General features: G+C 41.1%; 2 protein-coding genes and 2 non-coding genes across 4 annotated transcripts; all 4 read right to left on the bottom strand.

Annotated features, from left to right (window-relative positions):
* Positions 1–8389: 8389 nt before the first annotated feature.
* eif4a1a (eukaryotic translation initiation factor 4A1A) lies at positions 8390–15774 on the bottom strand. The gene is made up of 11 exons (XM_063900984.1): positions 15667–15774; positions 14235–14277; positions 13915–14047; positions 13667–13806; positions 12482–12650; positions 11830–11939; positions 11404–11547; positions 11049–11186; positions 10590–10679; positions 10076–10155; positions 8390–9924 (listed from the first exon to the last, which is right to left on the bottom strand). Exons 1-11 carry the CDS (start codon positions 15687–15689, stop codon positions 9780–9782), a joined length of 1215 nt encoding a protein of 404 aa, XP_063757054.1. The 5' UTR covers positions 15690–15774; the 3' UTR covers positions 8390–9779.
* LOC134876404 (small nucleolar RNA SNORD10) lies at positions 12071–12209 on the bottom strand. Its single transcript, XR_010167452.1, has one exon. It is a non-coding gene; the product is annotated as a small nucleolar RNA SNORD10 (small nucleolar RNA).
* LOC134876403 (small nucleolar RNA SNORD10) lies at positions 13062–13200 on the bottom strand. The gene has a single exon (XR_010167451.1). It is a non-coding gene; the product is annotated as a small nucleolar RNA SNORD10 (small nucleolar RNA).
* A 786-nt stretch (positions 15775–16560) lies between the features above and the next one.
* senp3b (SUMO specific peptidase 3b) lies at positions 16561–26345 on the bottom strand. The gene is made up of 12 exons (XM_063901186.1): positions 26008–26345; positions 24575–24700; positions 22971–23741; positions 22019–22132; positions 21775–21886; positions 20989–21136; positions 20798–20845; positions 20607–20684; positions 19471–19608; positions 19167–19250; positions 18969–19019; positions 16561–17929 (listed from the first exon to the last, which is right to left on the bottom strand). Exons 2-12 carry the CDS (start codon positions 24660–24662, stop codon positions 17819–17821), a joined length of 1743 nt encoding a protein of 580 aa, XP_063757256.1. The 5' UTR covers positions 24663–24700; positions 26008–26345; the 3' UTR covers positions 16561–17818.
* Positions 26346–26375: the final 30 nt, after the last annotated feature.

The following is a 26375-nucleotide window of genomic DNA, read 5'->3' as shown; positions in this document are numbered from 1 at the left end:
CCATTAAGAGGGTAAACTAGTCCGACTCAATCAAAACCTTAACATTATTATTAGTCAGGGCTAAAGGCAAATAAAATGCTTGTTGTGTCTTCTTTAAAGCGCTGCTTTAGAGAAGCCTGACCCTCTTTTCAGATGATTGTGCTGAAGACATGTCCCTATACACGGGTATTGATTCAGCTACAATGGCACAGAGAATTACTTTAGAGCTGTGGGAGAATGAGGAAGATCTTTGTAGGTTTGGCAAAATAGACCTCTTCTTTTGCTGTCCTCTGGAGTCTTTGTTAGCAGCAGCGTATTCGGAAACTGCAAGGACCGTGCTGTCTCCGGGTCTACTCAACTCCATCCAAAGTTGGCTTCGACGAGGAAGTAGATAAATCCATTCATTTAGCCTGACAAATTGAGTGAGATCAAGCTTTTCGTTCACTTTTTCCACACTTCTGTGGTATAATGCATGGCCAAAATGATCCATTGCACCTGTTTACTTCCCCATTCTTCCCATACTCACATGTTTTATAATCTTTCTCATTGCATTGGTGTTTTTGCATGGAATCTGCTTATAATTGGTGAAAGCACCGTCAGTATAAAGGGGGTGGATTTAACTCAGGAGTCCTATCTCTCCATGCACCTAATTAGTTTGGGGACAAATGCATTGTTGGTGACATCACCAGATCAGCCTGGATCATGTGATTAAACATCAACATATCTATTCACCCAAATAATCTCATCTCAAAGATCCCCTTACTTGCTTGTTTTGAGCTTTCAATTGTGTTGACAGCATGATTTAAACCGTCTTCGGATGTAAAGAAAAAGGCATTTTACATTGATATTGAACAAAATGCAGTGTTAACACCTCCGCAGCACTAGATAGTAAATGTTTATGTCCTGCTGTAATTGTATTCCCAACTGTAACTTTTTCAGTTGCTTTGTTATGGTTTTTAGAAGAATATGCATATTTTAAATAAGTGGAAGTACATCCAGATAACTCCAGTTTGAACTTCTCTCTAAACTGAATGAAGGACTACTGCCCATTTCATTCATTCATGCAACAGAGAGAGGAAACTGGGTAGCAGCATGTTTGCACTAGAAACTGATTTTTCATGAAATGCAGAAGAATGACTCTTTCTCCAACTTCCATAAAGGGGAACTCCATCAATTGTCTTGGGATGTACTACTTCGTATGTGAAAAAAAGTTGTATAAAGCCTTTAGTATATCCAAAGGGAGATGTGATACGTTTGATAAATGCTTCAACTAATGTCTGTTGAGTCCATGTTAGTTGGGGCTGAAGACCTGAAAAATAAAGAATATGGGGTTGCCATGCATTCTGACGGCCAGCAACGGGCAATTTCCCTGTTGCAAAAAGAGGTGTAATTCTATAAAAGTCTATGAGAAAATTACCCTAGTTCTGAATTGATTTATACTTTCATTTAGCCTTTTCTGATGAGTTAATGGTCTCAATTGGTAGTTTTAAGTCTTCTGCATGGTGTTCATTTAGTAAATGACGATCCCATTTCGAGTAAATTAGACAATAAAGCAGAGTATGATTTAGAGTGTGTCTATCTTGTGATTGACATGTCCCTATGGTGTGGTCCAGTTTTGGTGTTTTAACCGTTTTGTATGATTTTGTCAATTCATGAAAGTTAATTATTACATATTGGTTGCCTAAAAAGTCTTGTTCAGGGTTCGGTGGTTATTAGCTCCATCCTCTCCTGTCCTATCCAACAAGCTCTACGGCGGATAAATGTTCGTGCTCCATGGCTTCAGTAAAACCCCATAACATACAACTCTAAATCAAGCACCTGGTTCTCTCAAAATTAAGTATATAGTGACTAAAACCCTGCCAGGCACTGCCCAGGTGAGAACACTGCCACCATACTCCCATTGAGACAGGTGAGACTTTCCAACACTTGGCTGACAAATGTAGGCATTGTGTGTTTTTCATATTTTGTTTTGTGTGGAGGTGTGGAGGTGTTTGACATCTTACCTTAAGTGTGTAAGCGTGAGTTTTTAAAGATAGTTGGAGAGTGCCTTATGCAGTTGTGTGTGTGCGTGCTGCAGGTGTGTGTTTGTGACCGTGTGTATGTGACTAATTGGGAATTGTGAGGTTCCAGTCTCCCGTTTCCATCTCCATGACAACCTTGTGTGGAATCCCTTCAAAACCTTGCCCTCCTCCTTCTCCTCCTCCTCCTCCCCTGGCTTTCCTTTTTCGAAAACAACTCGCCAACACTCACACGCTCAGCTTTTCTTAATCTATCTGTCAATTTCTGGGATTTTCAGCTCCCTCTGTCCCCTCGTACACTTGCTTTACGTTTGCCCGTCACATCAGACCAAACATGGCGGTCAGTTTCATCCCTTTTAATGTGACTTTAAGATGTTTTTTTATCGGCTTGCTTATCAAAGTTGATAGAGCTGAAATTAAGAAACTGTATCTTTATGCATAGAACCACCATGCTCAGGATATTATTCAAAAAGTTCCAGTCTTAAGCTTACATATTTTTTCTGGTGTTCATGTATTTGATGTTGGGATCGGAGGTGCCTTCCTTCAGCTCAGTGAGCACAGCTGTGAAGTTGCCCGTGGCAAACATATTAAACCACTAATGCTGGCGCCATACCAATATACAATTGGACAGATTTGGGGTTGCGGTGGCATTCCCGATCCCAGGCTGTTCTGAACCCATTAACTGCCAAAATAATCCTGTAATGTCTCCCCAAATGTGATCAAATTATATTACGACTGAAAGTGGAAAAAGAAAAGCAATGGAATATTGAGTCGAAACCCGCAACTGCTATTGAGAACATGCTAACTCGGAGTCGTCAACAGCTATAGCTCACACTTTTAAACTAAAATTAAATAAAACTTCCATATGGCACGGCAGCATTAATAAGCCTTGCTAATTCCATCTTCCCTGCCAACATTTTCCCCATCTTAGATTGTGTTCCCTTTTTGGAACAGAACGAGGATAACAAAAAAAAAGCAGCAAGCTAACGACAGCGATCTGCCACAATATTTTTCTGACGTCGAGTTTGATCATGTGAGGTTTTTATTAAGTACAGCTAAAGACCCCGTAGCAAACTCGTATATTAGACCACTAATGCTAGCCCCATACCAATCGACAGTTGGAATGATTTGGGGTTGCAGTGGTATTCCCCAATTCAGGCTGTTCTGAACCCATTATCTGCTAAAAATAATCCTGTAATGTCTCCCCAAATGTGATCAAAATATATTTCAAACTTAAAGTGGTAAAGGGTTAAGGATAAAGCCATTGAATATACAGCAGAAACCCGCAACTGCTAATGAGAACATGCTAACGCAGAAGCATCTACAGCATGTTAGCTTGTTGCTGCAGTGTTTTACACTAACAATAATATAAAATACAATTCTGGCAATGCTACGTATAAGCATGCTAATTCTGTCTTCCCAGACACAACTTTGTTTAGTGGCTTAAGACGACGGTCTGCCACAATGTTTTTCTTCAGTCACGTGTGAGCTTCTGTCCCTAGGTTTTCCATTCTGGTATGTTACAATATTTGATAATCCACTATTATGCACCCTGCAAATGTTGTTTACCATACTGTTAGATTTTCTGACCAACTTAAAGCGTGCCGATGCTCAGACACATTTCAGGCAAGAATTAGCATTAGCCCTATCCATGGTCTGAGAAAATGGCAGGTTAAGGATGATGTGGATGATTTAATACATTAGTCATATAAGCTTTACAAAGCGTGACAGGCTTGTGGCTTTTTATCCGTCTGTGTTGTTTTGGAGTTTTTTCTGTTCTCTAGTGGCTAAAAATCATTCAATGCTGCTTTAACCTAATTATGCCATAATATCTCCTGCTGACTTAAATGTGGACTCACTAAGCATGTCAGAGCACCAAGTCACATGACTTCTTTTAACGTTAAAGAGCTTTGACCATGACATTTCCATTGTAGCCTCTCATTCACAATACCGACGAAGTAATGAGAGGATCCAAATGTTATGGAACTCAGTGAGGTAAAAACAGCTTGATGGAAAGGAGGGAAAATCTGAATGAGCAGAAATTAAGTGGGATGAAATCAAGAAGTAAGAAGGGCAGCGGAGTGGGGGTAGGGGTGCGTCGATTAAAGGGTGAGAAAAAAGCAGTGAAGATGGGCAAATGAAAGCCACAAAATGAAGGAAGAAAAGGGAGACCAAGATGGCGAAGGGAGAACAAGAGAGGAGGAGGAGGGACGAAAGGATGAAGGGATGGATGATGAAGGGGTGGGGTGTGAGGGTTCAGTGCAGGAGGGTGGTTTTGGGTGACAGGCCTCATTGAATAGACCTCTATTCTCCCCTCTGCTGGCTTCTCTTCTCATGCAAAGCAGGCCTGTTCAGCCTCCCAGCCATCCGTCACACAACAGAAAGACCATGGCAGGCCCTTTACGAGCCTCACACTCGCATAATCCCCCCCCCCACCATCTCTCAACCCCACAATCCAGCACCCAACAGGGGGTGGAGTGGGTAACAGGAGTGTGTGTGTGTGTGTGTGTGTGTGTGTGTGTGTGTGTGTGTGTGTGTGTGTGTGTGTGTGTGTGTGTGTGTGTGTGTGTGTGTGTGTGTGTGTGTGTGTGTGTTGGGCAGTTGGGGGATGGGCACCCGGGGTATCTTCGCCAAAGTGCATTTGGAAGAAGGGCCACCTAGGCTGAGAGCGGGACAAAAAAAAATTCAAAAGCAGAGACGTAACATGTTTTCAGGCTGCATGGACGTCATATTGGGACACCGGGGAGGTTAGGAAGGGTTAACCTGCCTGGGATGTAATGTGTGTGTATGTGTTTGACAGTGGTGGTGCGGGGGGGATACAGGTTAGTGACAGCTGGAGAGAGAGTAGTTTTTATTAGTGTTATTCGTGCTGATGCAGGACGCATATTCATCACTGTGCATGACAATGCTGCATACATACATACAGAGGATGTTTGTAGATGTGCATCTCTGTGGTGTGTGTGTGTGTGTGTGTGTGTGTGTGTGTGTGTGTGTGTGTGTGTGTGTGTGTGTGTGTGTGTGTGTGTGTGTGTGTGTGTGTGTGTGTGTGTGTGTGTGTGTGTGTGTGTGTGTGTAGGACATTAAGCCTGTCCTCCCGACTTCAGTACTGTCTAAAGGTTAGGGCTTGGTTTTAAGGTTAAGGGTAAACTCATGTTTAGGTTGGGGGGAGACACGTTGTGACAGCTAGTGTTCAGCACTAGGGAATGCGTCACATATAATTAAAGACTAATAAAAGACAAATCTGTGTGCCTAATGTCCTGTTGTGCTAAATCCTATAGAGTTGTGCTTTCAAGCTGTGTAAAGATGACACTTAATCGGTGACTTCAGTATTTTTCAATCTGGGCTTTATTTTTGCCTTTTTCGATGTTTAAAAGGCTCTGTTCCTAGTGGAGCTGTGTGTGTTTGGAGTTTTCTGCCCCAACCTGGCATGATAATAAAGCTTAAAGGGGGAGCTTTTTTTTTTTTGCTCATTAAAAACTTTGAGAGAGCAATTGAACTGTGAGACGAATTGCTTTTTACTAATTCGTGATCACATTCACACAAATCCTCACTCCCATTATTTGCAACAATTAGAACTGAGGTACCATAGACTACTGGAAAGGGATATCAAGTGCCCTACAAGATATCTTTGACTGTGTAATTCCCCTAGAGTAAGACCATGTATTTTGGATATATACCTCAAGAATGGTTGAAAATAGATAAATATTTAATGAATATACTGCTGGTGGCTGGTAAAAAGGCCCTTACCAGGAAATGGTTATCACAGGAGAGCCCAACTGTGAATGCATGGATGGAAATTACAATGGACATTTACAAAATGGAGAAGATAACAGCATATGTTAATCCTAAATTGGAACAACTTGCTTCACACTGGGAAAAATGGATAAACTACATAACGCCCCATAGACCTGATTTTATTTTTTCAAGCCACTGATTAGGCCTGTGAGGAAGAAAAGATCACTCCCTACCTGCTCATAGGTTTTGTCTCCTTTTTGTTTTGTTTTTTCTTTTTAAATGTGTGTATCTTTTATTAAAAAAACTGTTCTGACATTTTCGGCATACATGGATATATGGGATACTGTATCTGGACTGTATTGAATTGTTAGTTTGATGCTGAATGTCAATAAAAAGAACTGAGGTACTTCCCAGGAGATTCAGAGTGAAAGTGACCAGAATAACTGGTACAACTGTATGTACTATAATGAAGAAAGGACAGTTCAGTATGTACATTTCAACCTGCAGAATTGTCCAATATGGATGTCATTCCTGAGATCCTAGATTTAACACACATGTACTGACTATTTTAGACAAGTTCTCTCCAGCATACATCTCTCTAATACCCCCCCGCTGTACTGTAACTACCGTTAGGCCTAAGGCTACAAATAAATCATTGAACCACTTAAACAAATTCATGAATTCTGACTCCATCTGGGACTGACATAAAGCAGTCAGACCTGTGACAGAGTGGGTGGCCCTCGCATTCACACCCTGGAGGGCCCCAGCACAACTACAGTCTGAGTACTGTGCAGCTCCACTACTGCAGATTAAGCATTGCTCAAGGGCACTGCAGTGGTGGTAATGAGGGAGATTCATGGGCTGTTCAATTGATATTTATCCTGTCATTTGGGGAATTGAAAAGGTGGCCATCTTAATAGTTATTTAAAAAAAAGACTCCTTAAATATCGAGACCCCATACTGTGTGTCCCTTGGAACGTAAATTGTAATGGTTTTCACTTTAGCAGTCTTCGTTATGTAAAAGGGATGTCAAAAGTCAAAGTCCACTTTATTGTCAAGGTTTCCACATGTGTTATACATACAGACAATTGAATACCGTTTCTGGCAGTCGCACAGGGCAAATATAACAAGGACCTATAACATGTTATGTTATAGGATGTGTTTTAAACACTTTACATAATATACACACAATACATCATTTGAAAAGAGAAATGGGCTAATTGGATGTGCTTATCAGAGAATACACACACATAAGAAGAAAAGTGAAAAATGTGTTCACAGAAATCCCGGATTACTATATAAAATAATGCACAATACGTTTTATTATTTACACCCTGCAGGCACTTTTTCCTGGATCTAATAAAAAACGATGTGTTAACCAGTGACTGATGGCCACCTCAGTGTATATAGAGTACAATATAATAGGGTCACATGATTTTTTTTGATGCAAGATAACTATTGTAATATGATGTGTGGTCCTCTGCCTAACACTGACACACAAACAGCAGATAGCTAAATAAGACAGGCTCTCCCGTGCTGGGCATGATGCGATCCTGACAGTTAACCTGAGTGTGCCGCAGTGATGGACACTGTCTCCATCTAGTAGCGGGACAGTGTATTACACCTCAAACTCAGAGTCCATATGTATTACATATGTATAGATTTTAGGGTTAGGATAACATTTTCGTTATTGTACTATGTACTACGCAAGTGCTGTTGTATCCAATTGTTGGAATCTTTTTAAAATGAAGATAGACATGCAGCATTTTACCCTCTGGTACTCCTAAATGTAACGCTTCATGAGTATTATCTTTATACTGGGAAGTATTCCACTGTTTTATAATAGCACAATGCGGTCACGGTAACCATTAAGAGGCCATGGTGTCACGCCTTTTGTACACCATTCTTTTTCATAAAGGCCCGAAATGACGGCTCTAGTTGTATGACCTTAAACATATGTTTCATTCTGTTTAATTTCCCCGGTTATGTAGAAACGTAACTTCTTAACAGTTAAATAATCAAGCTAGTATTGGTAAATATTTTGTTTGATGGGAATAGTATAAAATAAAACGCGTATAAAATAAATTAATTTTGTATCCCGTATATAACTTAAGCGCCGTTTGTGACGTCAGTTTCTAGCAGCTGTACCAGTGAGGTTACAGGAGGTTTCATGGGATTTCTGGAATGTTCTACTTTATTTATATTTGTAACTAAAAAGGATAAGACAATGATATACAATTAAATGTTTATTGCGGAAAGACAACAACCAGTATTGACATGCTAAAATGTTTTAAATACCAGGATGAAAACTATTGCAACCACTGGTTCGATGCAGCTTATAATGGCAGATCAATAAAGTATACTAGATGAATAAAAGTGCCGCAGCGCCGGAGAACATTTGGCATATTTAACTATGCAGAAAAAACCAACTCCCAACTAAAATATTAAACCTGTGGGTTAACGTTCGTCAGCGCCGGAAGTTGGGACCAAACCTCAGAGCTCTCAGCAGCCAATCAGGGACAGCTTCGCAGCACAAGTGGGCGGGCCTTTAGAACCAGTGCTTCGGCTATCATCCGTGTATATTCATTAAATACTAGCCTTTCCACAAAGGGTTTGGCCATATCAGCTTTCATGCTATTCAACAATGCAGAGGCCAGTTTACACTGATAGAGGAGAAACCTTTATTTTTTTTAAAGACCATTAAAATAAATACTATACAGAATCCAATGTAGAAAACTTGATACCGGCTCGGTCTCAAAAGGTTAACAATTCCGTAAATCCATTTTAAAAAATAGCACTGACTACACACCTCAAAACATGACGGTTCTCCTAGACACCAAACCCCATGATGACAGGCATTTTAATGAGGGCGCTATAAAGAGTAAGGGGGGCTCTATATAATTCATCTGCAGTTTGGTCCTTTCATATCAGCTCAGACGGCAACCCTCTCCAAACATTTTGGCGAGGTAGGTTACAAAAACACTCCGGGAAAAAAAGAAAAAAAAAGTTCAATATTGTGTTAAAAAATAAATTGTAAAAGAACATTAAGTCAAAGATGAATATCGAATGCGCGCGTCAGGGTCGAGAGGCAAAGTCCCCACAGCACTCACCGTTGTATTTGCCTCCAAACGTCTGTTGCCACCAGTCTTCAACTGAATGCTACTTGCACATATGACTACAAGTCGAGCAGTTTGTACAATAGCAATTAAAAATATACATGTGAAACAGCAGTAAAGGATCAAAACGGTAAACCACTCAATCATGTTGGATTTTACTATATAGGTCTTTTTATTGAATATGCCCTGTGTACTCTAGCCCCAAAACCTTTTCTTAACATGATCATGGATGTGATTTAAAAAGCGGTCTTCAGTACACCGAAGGTTGTTTAAATACTGATCTGGTCAAATGCAGCACTTCCCATTCCATTAAGATCATTTTTGTGTTAAGTCCAAACTGAACTGCAGCCGAACTCTCAGCCTAATGTCACCAGCCCGTGCAGACGTGGTGATGCTGCAAGTGCAAATCACAGCCACATTTCACAAAAGCGCCGCCGCCTCCAGCATGTTATCAATTGAGCCAGGTTGCTAATTTGCCAACAGTCAGAACTAAGACTTTTGATCATTTGGGGTTCTAATGTTAATGTGCTTTTGGAAACGCGGTCATGTTTTTGCACTTCTGGGACCCGGTAACACACTGATTTGTTTGATGTTTTAAGTCTTCAGTTTGCAAAAATATATTTTATTCAATGCTTTAAGGTTTATATGGGGAGTTAGCTGCAGAAAGGAATTTAGGTGCCAATAGGAGGTAATGGACTATGGCAAGCAAATGAGGCAGGTCAGTAATTCATCCTTCCATAACCACCAATTCAATTCCTTTTTCCAAAGGTAAAGGAGGAATAATGGCCACATTCATTCTTTAGAATGTAGAGGGTAAAGTCATTGTGGAATTTAGCAAAAGGAAGTTCTCAGAATTCAGATCGTATAAGAAACAAGGTTTGACTGCTAAAATAAAAGTGGAGAGGGGGTGGCAAAGGGCGCTTGGAGTAGTTTAGATAAGGTCGGCCACATTCATGGGCATCTCCTCGACGGTGGTGTTGTAGAATGTCTCAATGTCCCTCAGGGTTCGCTTGTCGTCCTCAGTCACCATGTTGATGGCTACGCCCTTTCTGCCGAAACGACCACCGCGACCAATCCTGAAGAGACATAGGGGAAAAAACATTTTAACTGCAGTGAAGAGCAAGTGGCTGGTTCAACCAGCAAGAGACAAGTGTATTTGAAATATTTTAATGTTATGGCTTGTAACCCAATGTCTTATTTAATACGGCAGTGCTTGTTCCTTCTCACCTGTGGATGTAGTTCTCCCTGTTGGTCGGCAGGTCGTAGTTGATGACTAGGGACACCTGCTGAACATCAATACCTCTGGCCTGAGGAGAAGCATAGTGAACATCAATAACAAGCCATAGACAAAGGCAGTGGACATGACTGGTCAAGGTCCAACTTACAGTTAAAAAATAAAATCATATCTTTTGGTAGTGGTTCAAAAAGTCTTGGTGTAAATGAAAAACCACCGTGTGTGTGATAGTGCTCAAGTTTTAGTCAAAATTAAGTGCACAACAAAATTATTGAGATACAATCTAAATATTCAACGACAACTAGTGAGTGTATTCCGCCAATTAGTTGTGAGTCAAGGACTTAAGCCCAGCTACAGTGGAGGGCAGAAAGCTTCTCTACCAAGGAACATTCAGTCCCACTCCATCACTGCAGATGGGAGGAGAGGGAACCCTGGACTGCACACAGAACTCTTCTTTAAAGCAAACCTGAATTGAGTCAAGATAGTCCAACCACCTATTGTACATACCAGCAGGTCAGTGGTGATCAGGACTCGACTGGATCCAGAGCGGAACTCTCTCATGATCAAGTCTCTCTCTTTCTGGTCCATGTCACCGTGCTGAAAGAAATCAGGGGATACAAGTTAGACAGACACTAAAGCGAAGACATGATCCAGCAACATGGCAGTTACAGTGCATGATAATTCCACAAAGGGGAAACAATGAACTTTGTTCACAGGACAACTTGTGATGAAGAAAAGTGTCCAATAGAAGGTAGTCCAAATATAAATTAACATCAAGGATGAGACTGAGTGTATTCCGCCAATTAGTTGTGAGTCAAGGACTTTCACCAAGCTACAGTGGAGGGCAGAAAGATTCTCTACCAAGGAACATTCAGTCCCACTCCATCACTGCAGATGGGAGGAGAGGGAACCCTGGACTGCACACCGGTATAACCAGGTTTTTTGTGGCTATGTGGTTGATCTTACCAGGGCAGACACTGTGAAGTCTCTGGCCTGCATCTTCTCAGTCAGCCAGTCCACTTTCCTCCTTGTGTTGATGAAGATGACCGCTTGTGTGATGGTCAGGGTTTCGTACAAGTCACACAGCGTGTCCAGCTTCCATTCCTGAGGAACAACCGTAAGGTCAGAAACAGCAGCCACAACCAAACTGAAAAGAATAACGATGCTTTGGTGATGGAGACTACTGATTAATATCTGGTTGGAAAAACAGCTCTCTGCACACCAGTTTATCAGCACCATAACCTTCATTCAATTTTACAGAGGCAACTCATCTGCTTAGCATGCTGACTCAAAGTGATAAAGGAAAAAAACTTCTCTTTACCTCTTTCTCCACATTGATGTAGAACTGACGGATACCCTCAAGGGTCAGCTCCTCCTTCTTCACCAGGATTCTGATGGGCTCACGCATGAACTTCTTTGTGACCTCCAAGACATCAGCTGGCATGGTGGCTGACAGTAGGACAACCTGAAAATAGACAAGGAAGCCGGTTAGAGGGTTGAAAACAAAATGCTCAACATCGAAACACTGAAAAACCAAGGGATGTATTCCGCCAATTAGTTGTGAGTCAAGGACATATGCCCAGCTACAGTGGAGGGCAGAAAGCTTCTCTACCAAGGAACATTCAGTCCCACTCCATCACTGCAGATGGGAGGAGAGGGAACCCTGGACAGCACACAGAACTCTTCATTAAAGCAAACCTGACAGTGTCGCTGGTAAAACATTATGGAATAAATGCAAAGCTCTCACCTGTGTGTTGCTTGGCAGTTTCTGGAAAATCTCATAGATCTGGTCCTTGAACCCTCGACTAAGCATCTCATCAGCCTCGTCCAGAACAAACATTTTGATCAACTTGGAAGCTGCAGAATACAAATTAAATAAATAAAACCAGAACATGTCCCCTTCTGCATCATTCTAATTTTTCAGGCCTGATCACAAAAACATGCAGGGCTACAGCTTAATTAGTCACACATTCAAAGACAACCAGAGCTGTATTCAGAAGTGAAGTATGATCACGTCTCTGAATTTCTCCTGTGCCGAGGGCCTAGGCCAGCAAAACGCTAACCTGAGCTACAGCACAGCAGCAAGAAACAGAGTCAGCTGACACGCATGGGTTTCATCATCATACAGCAGGTGTCCTCAAAACTCCACGGGAAGCAATCCATTCTCTCAGATGCATTACATTTAATAATAATAATAACTTAAACTTATATAGCACCTTTCATGGTACCCAAGGTCGCTTTTCAAATAGGGAATATGAATATAACCAATTCATATTCCACCCATTAATCCATTTAAGTTATATGCAGCAAGCCACTGAAGTTGAGTGTCAACATTCAAACATCTCAGTAAAATAAAGACAGATCAGTATCTTAACATAATTATTGCCTGTATGACTTACAGAGATTTTTGCGACTCAACATGTCGAAGACGCGGCCAGGGGTCCCCACCACAATGTGAGGGGCTTCAGCCTGAAGTTTCTGGACTTCACTGCGAATGTTGGTCCCTCCAATACAGGCGTAGCAACTGGCTCCCATGTAGTCGCCCAAGGCCAGAACCACCTTCTGGATCTAAATAAATAAGGGCCAAGAAAGTGTTTTAATAGACAAAACAGACAGTAAATACAATCCAACAACACTGGCATAGGCTTTATGCTGGCTGAGGTCAAACTAGTTTTCCGTTTGCCAATAAGTACATTTGCCATTAAAAAATCTTACGTTGAAACCTGATCCCAAGTATTACAGATTATTTTCCAGATATGGCTATGTTTAGCAACCGTATTTGCAATATTTATCCGGTATACATGATTATGCAAGTTAATCATGCAGTACATAACATGTAATGAATTGCCAGCATTTGGTACTTAAAGCAACACACTGATTCAGTGACTTCAGGAGATATAGAACAAGTGTTATTAGTTGACCTATGCAAGTACACATGTTAACACTAGCAGACTACACTTTTCTGATCGTGGTGGCTGCTGTATTCAGAAGTGAAGTATGATCATGTCTCTGGATCCCTGCTGCATTGAGCACCCAGGCCAACAAAACGCCAACCTGAGTTTCAACACAGCAGGACGAAACAGAGTCAGCTGACACGCATGGGTTTCATCATTATACAGCCAGTGTTCTCATTGTTTGTAGCTGCCACTTTATTAGAATTAAACTTCAATTAGGTTATGTGAGCGCAATACGAATAGACTGACATTTGAGGGTCAAACCATTGCTTATAAAATAGAGGATTCTTTACACGTTCCCCCACTCGAATTATGTGTTGCCGGTTAGCCTTGGATGAACTTTTTAAGGGCAGTCAAAGAACTGCTTGTACACCAGCGTTGTGCATACAAAAAAAGAAGAAGAGGCGTACACATATTTACATAACCATCCAGCTGCACCATTTATAACAACTAAGTGAATACCATAACTAATCATTAGGGTGATTTCATCTCAAACTAATCTTCCTAAAAAAATCTGCCTCCATGGGTATGTTACCTTTAAGTAACCCACTAAAACCTCAGAAGTAAATAAAAACATTATTATAATTATGCTAAAACCATGTTAAGCAGGCTAGTAACTCTTAAGCTAACCTGCTGAGCCAGCTCCCTGGTGGGAGCCAAGACCAGAGCCTGAGTGCCTTTCAGCTCCACATCAATCTGCTGGAGGATGGAGATGGCAAAGGTGGCAGTCTTCCCAGTGCCAGACTGGGCCTGAGCGATCACATCGTAACCTTAAAACAAAAACATAAAGGACATCAAACTACTGCTGTGTAAAAACAGAAAACTAACTTTTAAAATGATTTCAAGATTGTCAGGATGACTGTTTACACATCACTTACCCTTGATACAAGGCATAATGGCTCTCTGCTGGATAGCAGAGGGCTTCTCAAAACCATAGGCATAGATTCCTCTGAGGAGAGCCTCACGCAGATTCATCTCATCAAAACTGTCTGTGATCTCCGTCCAGTTGCTCTGGTAGGGTTAAGACCAACACAATGTTTACAATCAATCATTGAGTTGCATTTACTTGTTTTGCAAAGAAGAATACAGAGTTTTAGTTTTTGCTTACAATTATGTATACTTGATGATCAGTTTCTACCATGCAGCTAGATGGAAGTTTCAGTGTGCTTTACTTGCAGTGGCCTATTAGTGAACTCACCTCAATGACCCCATCGGGCTCCATGCCTTCTGGGCCATTCTCTCTGTGAACATAACACAATTTACTTTGTTAAGCCTTGCAAACTTAAACCGTTCAAAACATTTCAGAACTTTTAACATTAAATTATTTTTATTAAATATTGGGTCAATTCAAACAATTAAGGTGACTCGTCAAAGTTTCATCATTATGTTATAAATGTGGCGGCATATATTTACACATGGCTTGAAAAGAATATTTCCCTTCAAATCCAATTACAGGTCTCCACCCCTTTCCGCCAGCAAATTGCACAATACACACTAACAGTTCGTCAGACGACTGTCTTATTTACCTAAGTGCGACAAATGCTACTTCTGTGCCGATAGATCTGTTTATCTAAAATATTCGGCTAAATACTCGTGCTTGTACGCAAACGCCTTTCTCCAGTCCGCCATTTCTACTGCATTCACTCAAGATGGTCGTTTGTACAGTGGGGCTGAAAAAGTCGGAAGCGACAGGAATGGCGGCCTAGCCACGTATAATAGTCTTATAAGTTGAAAAACACGACATTTTGACTTAACATGAAAATACTACTAATGGTTGTTTTCACATATGGTTCCAACGTAAAATGTGCAAATGGAAAGAATAAAAAGGCCTGGCTGACTGTACCACCAGGCCCGCCATAGCCTCTGCCAACAGGCCCTGAGCCTTTGTGGCATTTTGATAACCAGTATTCATTGAAACCCCTTTGCGGTGCGTGTACCCACAAGAAAACGCATTTGTTCACTAAGCTAGCGGATATCATGCCGTTAGCCAATATGCTAATCGCCTACTGCAGAATTAAGCGGCCTACGATACCGGCATTGTGCACAGCCCCTCGATTACCGATGCGGCGGCCATGTGCGCCCGTCGTACAAACTGAACAAAAATATATTTACATTTGCGGCAACAACGACGAGAGACGTTCAATATGTTAACACAAACCGTCCATTACACAATACCAATGTAAAATGTGTTTAAAATCATGATAGTTGAAACAGAAGCTTCTGGAATATAAATTGGGGCCTAGACCAGGTGCTCTCACGTGCTACACAAGGCGCCGGTTGCCATTTAATTTGCTTCAGAAACGTTCAGGACCAACAGCAGAAGCCATTTTTAGTGCCACAAAATACACGTGAAACCATTTACAGCTTAATATTTATACATATTCAGCGTTAAATGGCGAGTCCTAACTCAAGTCGTCGTATTTAGTTAAATATGAAGAGCTGTGCCGTTAGTCCGAGGCAGGCTATCGTTAGGCCTAGCCGTTAGTCGAGCAAAATGAACCGTACAATGCTACGTTTAACTTCTACATTCCACATAGTCTTCGCTAAGAAAGACTAATACAACTATGTTAACAAATTAATCGAGCTCTAAATCGTAAAATGCCTCCAAAACCATAAAATTGTTTCCTTACCTATTGTCATATTCAGCCGACATTATTCCAAAGAAAGAAACTGCGGCAGAGATGTGTTATATACGTTGACAACACACAAAGGGGCCTTCTCATTGCAACAGATCCCCGTCATTTAGCTATATTCCCGCCCACGGAGACTTTTGATTGGTTCATCTTTACGTCACAAAAGGGTAGGCGGGTTGTAACTTCTTTAGTGGCGCATGATTCTCTCTACGTTAGCAGTCCAGAGGGGCGGTGTTTACAAGTTATGACAAACAATATCGGGGTAATTCAGGCTACTACTCCCGCGCTACGCTGTAGTACAAAGTTAAGATTCCCCATTCCTAAATCATCCATTCGTCAACGCAGACGAAAAGCCGTACCTAGGGGTAGATTTTTTAAATATTTTCATTTCAACCAGATTTCCTTACAAATAAGTGACAAATCTTTTGGCCACTGAAGTATGATGCAAAGGGTGAAACTGTTTGGATGAGTCACAGTGTAGTCATGTCAATCATATTTAACACATAACTCATACTGACTTAAGGAAATATTTTATTGAATATGTCCCTACATAGTTGTTTCTAGTTGTAATTTATGGCATAATGAATGCCAATTCATGTTAGGCATTTATTGTGAATATGACCAGAACTAGGCTTTCAGGAATACTTAGGTCAAACTGTCCATAGTAGCAGTATAGCCAAACTAAAAAAAAATGTAAACATAATCTATGTTCATTGTAGCTTGTTACTGTATAATAGCAAAGCTTGCACTCCAGAATACTGAATAAGAAGTGTGTACTTAAGCAGAGTATTTGAGTAATTGACTTAAATTAATACAATATTTTTTTGAGCCATAGCAATACTACTGGATTCTGATGCCTGTTTATTAACATTAATAAAATGCATAGTCCAATATTTGCCGCATATTTTTATTTTTAGCAACCATAACGCATTGTAGAAGATATATAAAACGTTCAACTCTGTTGCATCATCTCCTGTTCGGAAAAACAAAAGAAAAGAAAAACAGACAAACCGCTATCAACAACATTTTTCTTTCATTATAAAAAGAAGAGGAGGGTGCTGTAACTCCATTGTGAACATACTGGATCTGTTGTGTCGTTGTTGTGGTCCTCACCAAAATGGCTGTCAAACTTTCAAAGAAATAATAACCAGAGGATCTGTTCTGTACTTGAAAAATAACATATTAGTAGTCCTCCTTTTTAACACCATTTGTTTAAAGCAATAAGCATATCAACACGTTTACTGACAAATAAAACACAAAAAGATAAATGCAATGTAAAGACGACCCTTTCTCAGGGCCAATATGTCGTTCTGGCTTGTATGGGCAACGATGCGGATCCAGTCTTCCACATTAAGGATGTTTTATTTAGGGTTGAGTGATGGAGGCAGGGCAAGTTTCCAGCACATGGGTTAAATTGTGGGCTGTTCCATGGATGTCAATTCTGATTTCCCTAAAAAAAATGCACTAGAATGGCTCTTCATACACTGTTTTCGGACGTCAATATGGCAGCATCAGTTAGGAAGTTCCATTGTCACGGCGCAAAACAAATGCTATGTGCCGACTAAATGGATAGAATCGTCAACATGCCGTCGGCTGTAGAGTGTGTTTCAAGTTGGGTGTCAATGATTTGAACACAACATACTGTATGGAAGGCATGTACATCCACAATTACTAATTAACCACAAGCTTACACAGACTGGTTCAATTCATTCTGCCCTCCACCCGAAAGTGAAAGTAGTAGTCAGGTTGGACTTCAACCGTTTATATCTGGACTGTATGCTTTTGAAATCTTCTTAATAAAACAACGATGGTCTATGACGGGATGGAAGATTAGCACATTCCCAAAACGGAAGATAGTCTTGGCCTCTGGCAACCACAAAGGAATAACCATGACATGGAAATTAAAACATGTATCAAAGGGTGGGGAGAGAGGGAAGCAAAGAGAGAGAAAAAGTGAAACAATGACATCACCTACAATAGAAGAAAGAAGTAATTTCTCTGGATGTTGGCTGAGAAAAAAAGTTTTTGTTCTCTTTTCCAGTCAATCACTTGCTCCCCTTGCCCTCGGTCTTGTTGTATCACTGTCCCTCCATTTTTTTAAAGGAGCAGGTGGAGATGGCGGGCGGGCGGGGGGTTTGGGGGTGGCGGGTCACAGGGTGAGCTTGCAGTGACAGAGTTCTTTGTACATTTGCCTCCTCAGCCGCGGCATATCCAGCTGGCCGAAGCTGAACGGCTGCCCTAGTGCCAGACACTTGCAGTACTGTAGGACGGTGAGGGGGGGGGGGGGACATTAGGAGAAATACAACAAAGTTATTAGCTTGTAGCAACGACACAAGTAAGTAGTCTTAAAACACGGCCCGTGCTATTTCCCCAATGCATTGTGGGTGTGATTTATTTTAGTCTTAACAGTATCAGCACTCGTATCACGTCAAAGCGTTGATTGTCTTATGCAGTTATAAACAAGTTTCTCTGCAAAATGAAACTCCTACATTTCAACGCAGAATACAAGGAAACATGATGTAATAAGAGATCAACAGAAGAAAATAATTAAAGGACACCACGTACAAATAATATACACATTAATAGAGGTTCTATGCAGACAGTGGGTAGATTCAATGCCTGTGTTTGCCTTGTGTATCTACGTGTGTACAAAGTGTGTTAGGGGTGCAGGGGCTTATATTTGCATATCTAATCTACCAAAATGTTGATTCTTAGAGTGTTTACAAATGCTTAAAGTATAAACATAGATACAACCTCTTTTAGTTCTGTCAAAGTGCAGCAAATTGATGCATCTACCTTAGGGTAATCCAAATTCCCACCCTAAGGCCCTTTGTGGCACTCCTACTGATTTAAATATCTTTCCTCCAAAAATTTCCAGCTTGTTTAATTCAAGCTCACTTTGCATTTTGTCCAGGAAGCATTAGCAGGATACGTAAACAATATCTTGTTTTTATCCATTTCATTTGGTTACAGGTTGTGTAAACCTACTTAGCAGTAAACCTGTTTCTGATTAGCTGGAACTAATGTGTTTTCATCTAAGGCAAAAACCAAATTTCAAAAACAGAATGAAGTGTATTTAAAGATCTGCAAAAAATAATTTGCCTCATTATGACACTGCAAATTAAATCCTTATACTAGCCTACAATTGTAATCTATGTGATTTGTCTATGGTATTTCTACATTATGTTAACTAATCACAGTACAAAATAAGTTTGGACAGCCCTGCTATGGGGGGGAATGGTGTGAGCTTTACCCAGCATAGTCTCACATTTTCCTGCACACGGACAAGAGAGACTCACCTGTAGCACAAAAGCACCGCAGTCGCTGTCGTTGTTTTGACGACCGACATTCTGCAACAGACAATCCACAACACATGAGACAATAGACCAAGTACACGACAAAGCCATAGTGATGCGTGAGTGGCCGGCAGCATAGAGAGAGCTCTGTGAACCGTGTCAAAAAGAGAAGAATCCTCACTAATAAACAGAGCATCTCACCATTTTGAAAAAGCCTTTCCATCCCGTCAAAAAGTCTTGTTGGTCTTTTTTGATGGCCTCCGCTTGCAGATACTTAAAAATGTGCTGTAAACAAAAAAGAAAAAGATTTGATGAGATAAACACGAGTCACAGACACCAATATTTATTTACAGACTTCAACATGAGAGCCCGCTATGAACAGAATTGATGAAAGTAAGAATAAATGATAAAATGGCAAACATTTTCATTAAAGGATGCACTGACTGAGGGTCTCTAATAAAAATAACCCACTAACATGACGGTTGCTGTTGCTGTGTGTTCCTACCTTTGGGCAGCGTCTGTTGAGAGTCCGCTGGGAGTCAAAGTAAGTGATGGCTCGGCGAGGAATGTCCACACTGACCAGAGACCAGTGGACCTCCAGGTGGATGGGGATCAGCAGCAGGTCCTTCTGGAAGATGTCAACCTGACGGAGAGGAGAGGAGAGGAGGGAGACATAGTGACAGACTGATAAATACTATTGTGAATGAAATGAATCCACAATGTGAAACGTTTGAACAGAGCTGGTGAACCACAGAGAATACTGAGGCAGTTCAATAAGTGTGTTGTAGTTTCTGGGTGTCCTTTGCGTCTGTGTTGCTGTGTGTTTGTGCTACTGATAGCATTTATAAGCTCTACTTAAGTTGATCATGTTAAACCTCATGATCACGGCAGTTACTTTGTACTTTTAGTCACAAATAACTCTCCTTCTCTTAGCAACTCTCAGAAATTCCCGCTCCTTTTGGCTTTGCTAACGGTAGCCACTGTAGCTTGATAGCTAGCGATAGCTTTCCTCCCTCCCTCTGGTGCTCTCTCCTCTTCGGTTTATTCCATGCCTCTTTTACTGGTAACGTTACAGGTGTTACATGTAGTGTAGTTGCTAGGTTGGAGGGAGGATTTGTAGCAATAGAAGGGTGGCTCCACACCTTAGAAAGTCCGTTTAGCTATGTTTAATAACAGTGAAAGGTAGCTTCAGTGCTGGTCTGATAAGGCGCAACTTAGTGTGCTAAATGGCATATGTGTGTGTGTGTGTGAGAGACTATTCATAAGGACAAGAATTAATAAGGAATCAAACTAGTATTGATCAAATCTAAATTCTTAAAGTCGGCCCCAAAAATACCCAAGGAAATATTTTTATTTGTCTACAAATCAAAAAAGTTGTCTATCACAAAATTTCCAAGTCTCTCCTACTACCAATATCTAACAGCTATTTTTTATAAAAGCTTTTATTTTTCGTACTTAACCAGCTCTGGTATTTGTCCCGTAGGTCTTTATAAACATTTTCCTGTTGTGTTTGTTTCATTCTTTCACTTCTGTGTACATTAAGTGCTATGTAAATAAAGTTGGTTTGAGTAAGAAAAATTGTCAAGCACAACTTTAACTTTAAGAGAATGCAGAAGAGGGCGAGTTCTGACACACACTTACATTTTTCGTCCACCGTTTGACTCCATCGTATCCTTTTGTCCTTAGCTTGTCATAAAAGAAGCTGTTGAAAAAGTGAACCTGAGGGGGAAACCAGAGGAAAGAGAGAATTAGATTGTTTTGGGTTTTCTTTGCACAATAAAGTCTTCTCATGAATTCCGTTATCGCATGAGATATTTATTTAGTTTCCTTACCTTGTCTGGGACAGAGTCCATGACCAGGTCTCCGTACATGTTCATGACCTGATCAACAAAAGAAGATGCAATTTAGATGTTTCCAAACTGTCTAAAATAACATCTCAAAGTGATCCCAAAATGGCCAAAAAGAGAGTCGACTATTTCCTGCAATACCAAGTCAAATATGTTAGGAGTGTGTGTTGTGTTACCTGGTCGTTGAGCCAGTTCTGTCCGTACAGCGTGCCAAGGTCATCCATGGTGAGAACGTGGCGTCTGTAGTTGACTCTGAATGTTTTAGCCAGGGCGGATCCCGACGAGCGCTGGAAGGATTGTATTAGGTGTTGGACCACGGCTTTCCTGCAGAAGGAAATCACAAACAGAGAAGCATATTCAAAACGTTTTTTACTTAATTCATTTACCTACTGTACAGACTGTCAAATCACGTGTTTATCAACCTCTGGATGCGCTGAAAATTTTCATAAATTATCGAGGGATGATGAGTTTTTGTAGGCCGAAACGAAAGTTAGCATTGCATGGATTTTTGAATATTGCATAAAGTAAACTCTTTTATGATGCTTGCACATTTTGTTCAGCAGGATAAACTCCAAATATTAAGCCTATTTTTTTAATCATTAAGTGTAAATAAAATCGACCAGAAGTAAAAAGCTAACGTTAAGCTAAACGTGGATGTGTGTGTTCAGTGTGATGACGATTAGAAGTCTCATTTAGGCAGTTTCCGACCGCCAGCTTCAGGAGTATTTACTGACATATTTCATGTCGTAGAAAAAAACATGAACATTTTGTAAGCTAACCAAATACCTTATGTCGGGCATCTAACCAAAAACCAATAAAAATCTGTTGACTACCAGACAAGGTAGCCGGTAGTGCTAAAACGTTGATTTCCGTATTTTTTATTTTATTTATTTATTTTTTTGTTATCATCCGCACAATTCCACTGTCTTCCAACCCTATATCAGAAGAAGTGTGTGTCTGACCTGTGTGGCTGAGAGAAGCTCTGGCTGAAGATGTCCTGAAGCTTCTCCACGATGTCATCCACATGGATGGGGATCAAACTGCCGTACTGCTGTAGAGACTCTTCAAGGATCCCTTGACAGAAGAGAGGAAGAAGCTGTTAGAAGCACAACTTTATCGTCATAGCGAGCCAGAAATACTTAACCGTTCAAGAAGCCAAACTCTGTCATTTGTACGTGTAGAGAAGCTGTTTTAAATGATCCGTACCTGTAACACAACTCATGTGTTCCTCAGTCAGGGCCAGCTCCACAGGTTTGGCCTCCTCTTCCCGCCTCCCTCTGTCCTCCTGCTTGTCTGGAGAGCAGCCATTCATCTGTTTATCTGACAGAGAAAAGGAAAGAAATGAATGATCCCGTGAAGAGAAAATGTTTTGTATTGTCGTGGCCCTGTTCATTTGATACATTAAGAGCAGAAATTAAACCGTGGGAAAAAGAAGGGGGGAAAAAATCATTGGGCGCAGTAAAAAATGTCAAGAATCTGCCGGTTTTGCTGCGCTTTCCCACAGCGGACAGAAATGCTACTAAAGTGCTTCATTGTAATGATAGCAGGTAAAGAAATAAACCAACTCAAGTCTCTTGTCATAATAAATATAAATGTGGATTTACCTGCCACTTGGTATAGTCCCCCCCAAAAATATGCTCCTGTTCAGAGGATTATAAAGCTAAACTACACTGTCAAGCTGTTTTAAAAATCTAAATATGTTGTGAGCCCTTTTAAAGATGTTCAGCAGCAACCTAATGGCCAGCTCAAGGTCAGAAAGGGAAGATAACAGATATTGTTGCACGGTTCCTGCCAGGGTATTGCAAGTAGACTCTCCAGATTTTTGTGACAGACCACTCTTACCAGTTTAGCTCAACACTCAAACCACATAAAGAGAAACTTGGCTTCTGACCCTGACAACTTTTCTGGTGGAAACCATGTTTGTTTTGGTCATTATGTGTGCATAAACCCTCCAGTTGTGCTCGTTTCTCCCCCTTACATTGGTGTTCCCAGTCAAATTTGACCAGTCTGTTTTAATGTCCCTTAAATCCATTAAAAACCAACACAATTTTTTTAGTCCGAGACAATTCAACAATGTTATATTTGACGTGACAGGAGGGTTGAGAAAAACGTTAGCATTAAAACATAGTTATTCGTGTCAGAAGTAAACGGTCAGTACCTCTGTCAGAGTCTGTGAACATCTCATCGTTGCTGTCCTCTCTGTCTGAGTACGGTGACTGCTGGTACCTTTTTGTCCTCCTCTGCTTGCCGTACAGGTTGTGTGCTCCCTGCCTGTAGCGGTGCCCCTGGGAGCAGACCCACTGCGCCCGCTGACGCCAGCTCTTCCAGTGCCTGGTGAGCCTGAACCCGAGGCCTCGATGGGTTCGCAAACGCTGCCAGCGCCGGAGCCGGAGTCTCCTCAGAACCCGGTACCTGCCGAGGAGGGGCCGGAACACGTCCCCACCCTCAGCCTGGAAGGCAGCATCCTCCCCGGTGACATCTCCACCTTCTCCTGCCTTCTGTTGTGGTCCATGGTGGTGCAGGTGTGAGTGAGGGAGCTCGCTGGACTGGGAGGGAAAGTCTGGGATCTCCCACTCCAACGGTGCCTGGTCTCCTTCATCATAGGCTTCTTCTCCTTCTTCTTCTTCTTCTTCTTCCTCCTCCTCCTCCTCCTCCTCTTCTTCTTCTTCCTCCTCCTCCTCCTCCTCTTCCTCCTCCTCCTCCTCTTCCTCCTCGTTGTTATCCCAACACTTGCCCTCAAACTCTACCTCGTCCTCGCCATCCAGATCTTCCTCTTCGTCCCCCATTGCCTTGAACCTAACAATGCCATCCTCGTCTTCTACATACTCGCCCGTCCACACCTTCTCTTTCTGCCCCAGTCGGAGGTGCATGGGGCTGGGTACGCTGTGGCCCGACACTGGGACGATGAAGTGTCCTCCAGGAATCCCACCTGGACACAAACATGGCCTAACATCAGCACACAGACTCCACAGATTGAGAGGGTAAAGATATAATATGCAAGCAGCACATTTTAACTGACATTTTTTTATCTTTAGTGCAAAAGGAACATAACAATTTCAAGATAAATGACATATATTAAATAAAGACGTCCAGCTATACACTAACAATATTACATCAATGCAGAGCTATCAGATTAAGAAGATAGTAGGATTTAACTCGACTCAAGACTGTCAATGGCATTTAACTGAAAGGTTATGTAAAAAAAAAGAAACAGCAATGCTCAAATAATAATCCCATTCCCTAGACATGTTCATCATATTTTCTTTACAAAATGTGTTATGTGCTTGTTATTATCAATTTAGAAAAAGTAATTGCATATTGTGATATCTGATTAGGACTGCACAGTTACGAAAACAATATCGCGATTTTATTGACTTATAAATTCCAATAGAATTTGAGATGATTAAAATGATGAACATTATTATAAAACAAATATTCATATTCATTTTTAACAGGATCTGTACAAAATTGGGATTTAATGTTTTAGTGTGTGTGTAGAATACCATTTGTAGGTGTGTACTTCTCTGCAGCATCACAGTATTATTTATTTATGACTTTTTTACAGTTACAATTACAAATATTTTGCCTCAATTGCACTAGTCCATATTGCCAGTCCGATCAAACTTGAGATGAAACGTGCACCACTCAGCTCGAAATAGGATGTAATCAAGATAAAGTTTCATTAAAGGACAATATGTTATTATAATGAATTATCACCCAGCTAACAGGAATGTAAACATTAACTATTGATGAAGGGCCCACCTCCTCCAGTGTCGTCCTGCCCCACAGCGGTCAGACCCAGGTCCCCCTGCCAGCGGTTCTGGGCCAGGCTACCACCACTGTCTCGCATTATCCACGGACAACCCACAACCTGCGCCAGCTCGTCACCTGCAGACCAGAAACACAGTTTATCATCAAGTTTTATAATTAAAAGCACCACTTGATTAAAGAGGAAACGTCTTTTAAAATCTGCTGCCTTAGGAGAACATGTGAAGCCTAATAATTGACCGGTTATCCAGCAGTAGACAACATATTCACATGTAGATTATAATGTGAAAAATGGCTAAAATCAGCCTGGAAGGAAAGCATTAGCCCCTGCCTCGGAAAGGAGAGTTCACAATGGCCCAGATGTGAATAGAAAAAAAGAGACGCTACACAGTGTTTGGAAACTGTTACAAGTGGACAGAAAAACAAAATGTGAGATAAATAAATATTGCAATGGGCCAATCGCCATAACGAGTACTTTTACTTTTGGTACTTTAACTATATTTTGATGCCAATACTTTTCTACCTTTGCTTGAGTAACATTTTGAATGCAGGACTTTTACTGTCACAGAGTATTCATACACTCTGGTACTTCTACTTTTACTCAAGTACAAGACCAGAGTACTTCTTCCACCTCTGCACCATGTATGCTCTATAATGACAGGGCTGCTATTGGAACAGCTAGAGGGAAATTGCAACACTTTACCAAGAAATGTAGGCAATAAGAATGACCTATGACCTCCCAGCGGAACATCGATAATGTGCACAAACATAGTGCAGATTTAATTATAATTAAGGCCAATTGTTCTTGTTGACATAGGTCAAGCATTAAGCATGCAACACTTGGTTAATCTTATACACATTTCATCTCGAATGTATAGGACCGTTACAGGCAGAGAGCAGTTCACCGGGACTGTCCTCACCATGTGCACCTGGTCGGAAAGCGGATATGTAATTTAGCCTGCTATCCACACTGGGTACGAGAATAACTAAGCAAATGGGTGAATAAGCTTTTATAAAAGTGCAGTCTTTTCCGCATGGGATATACTTTTTTAAAAGCTGCTCTATGAGGGGTACAATTCTTTCCGGTGCAGGAAATAGTCACTACCCAGGCTAGCTTGTTCGCATTTAGCGCTAGCAGCATCACCGTCACAGTTTCGGCACTTAAAACAGAAATAAAAACCCCATTAACTGCTAACTGTGTTTTGTGTGTGACTATAACTACCCGAAGCCCCCGCAACACCATTTATAACCACCTGGAGTACCATAGCTCTCCAATAATCCGTTGTCTATGCTAGCTAGCATGTTAGCTGGTTAGCTATGTTGTCGTTAGCTAGCTAGTAGGGAGCTGCCATGTTAGCAACAACAAAATAAAACGCCCGGCTTTAATGTAGTGCTTACACAGCTAGGAGTTCATATCATATGCTTACCGTTAGACTGCAGATTTATATGAATGTGTGTCCAGCTGCTTTCGACTGAATGTTGGGCGTGATTAATTTAGTCAGGGTATCGAACCAAAACAAATGCTAATTGATGTTAAACCTCATTCAATGAAGTCAGGTGTGCAGCAGCCAGATGTCACCTCCTTGCGAACTTTGATATCTTTTAGGTCTTCCGGTTCAGCAAAAAATGAGTTACTAAACACTAATTATAGATTGCAGTCAATAATGTGTATAAAATCGACAGGAAAATCTATAAGAACTGAAAAAGAACGAGATGCGCTGAGCCGGATCACTGCAGATTTTTCGCTCTCATGTCTACAACAAGTCCGTCGCGCAGCAATGGCGTCATAGAGAGT

Source organism: Eleginops maclovinus, chromosome 14 (assembly GCF_036324505.1).
Source record: "Eleginops maclovinus isolate JMC-PN-2008 ecotype Puerto Natales chromosome 14, JC_Emac_rtc_rv5, whole genome shotgun sequence".
Taxonomy (NCBI): Eukaryota; Metazoa; Chordata; class Actinopteri; order Perciformes; family Eleginopidae; genus Eleginops; species Eleginops maclovinus.
This window is presented reverse-complemented; position numbering and strand designations above follow the sequence as displayed.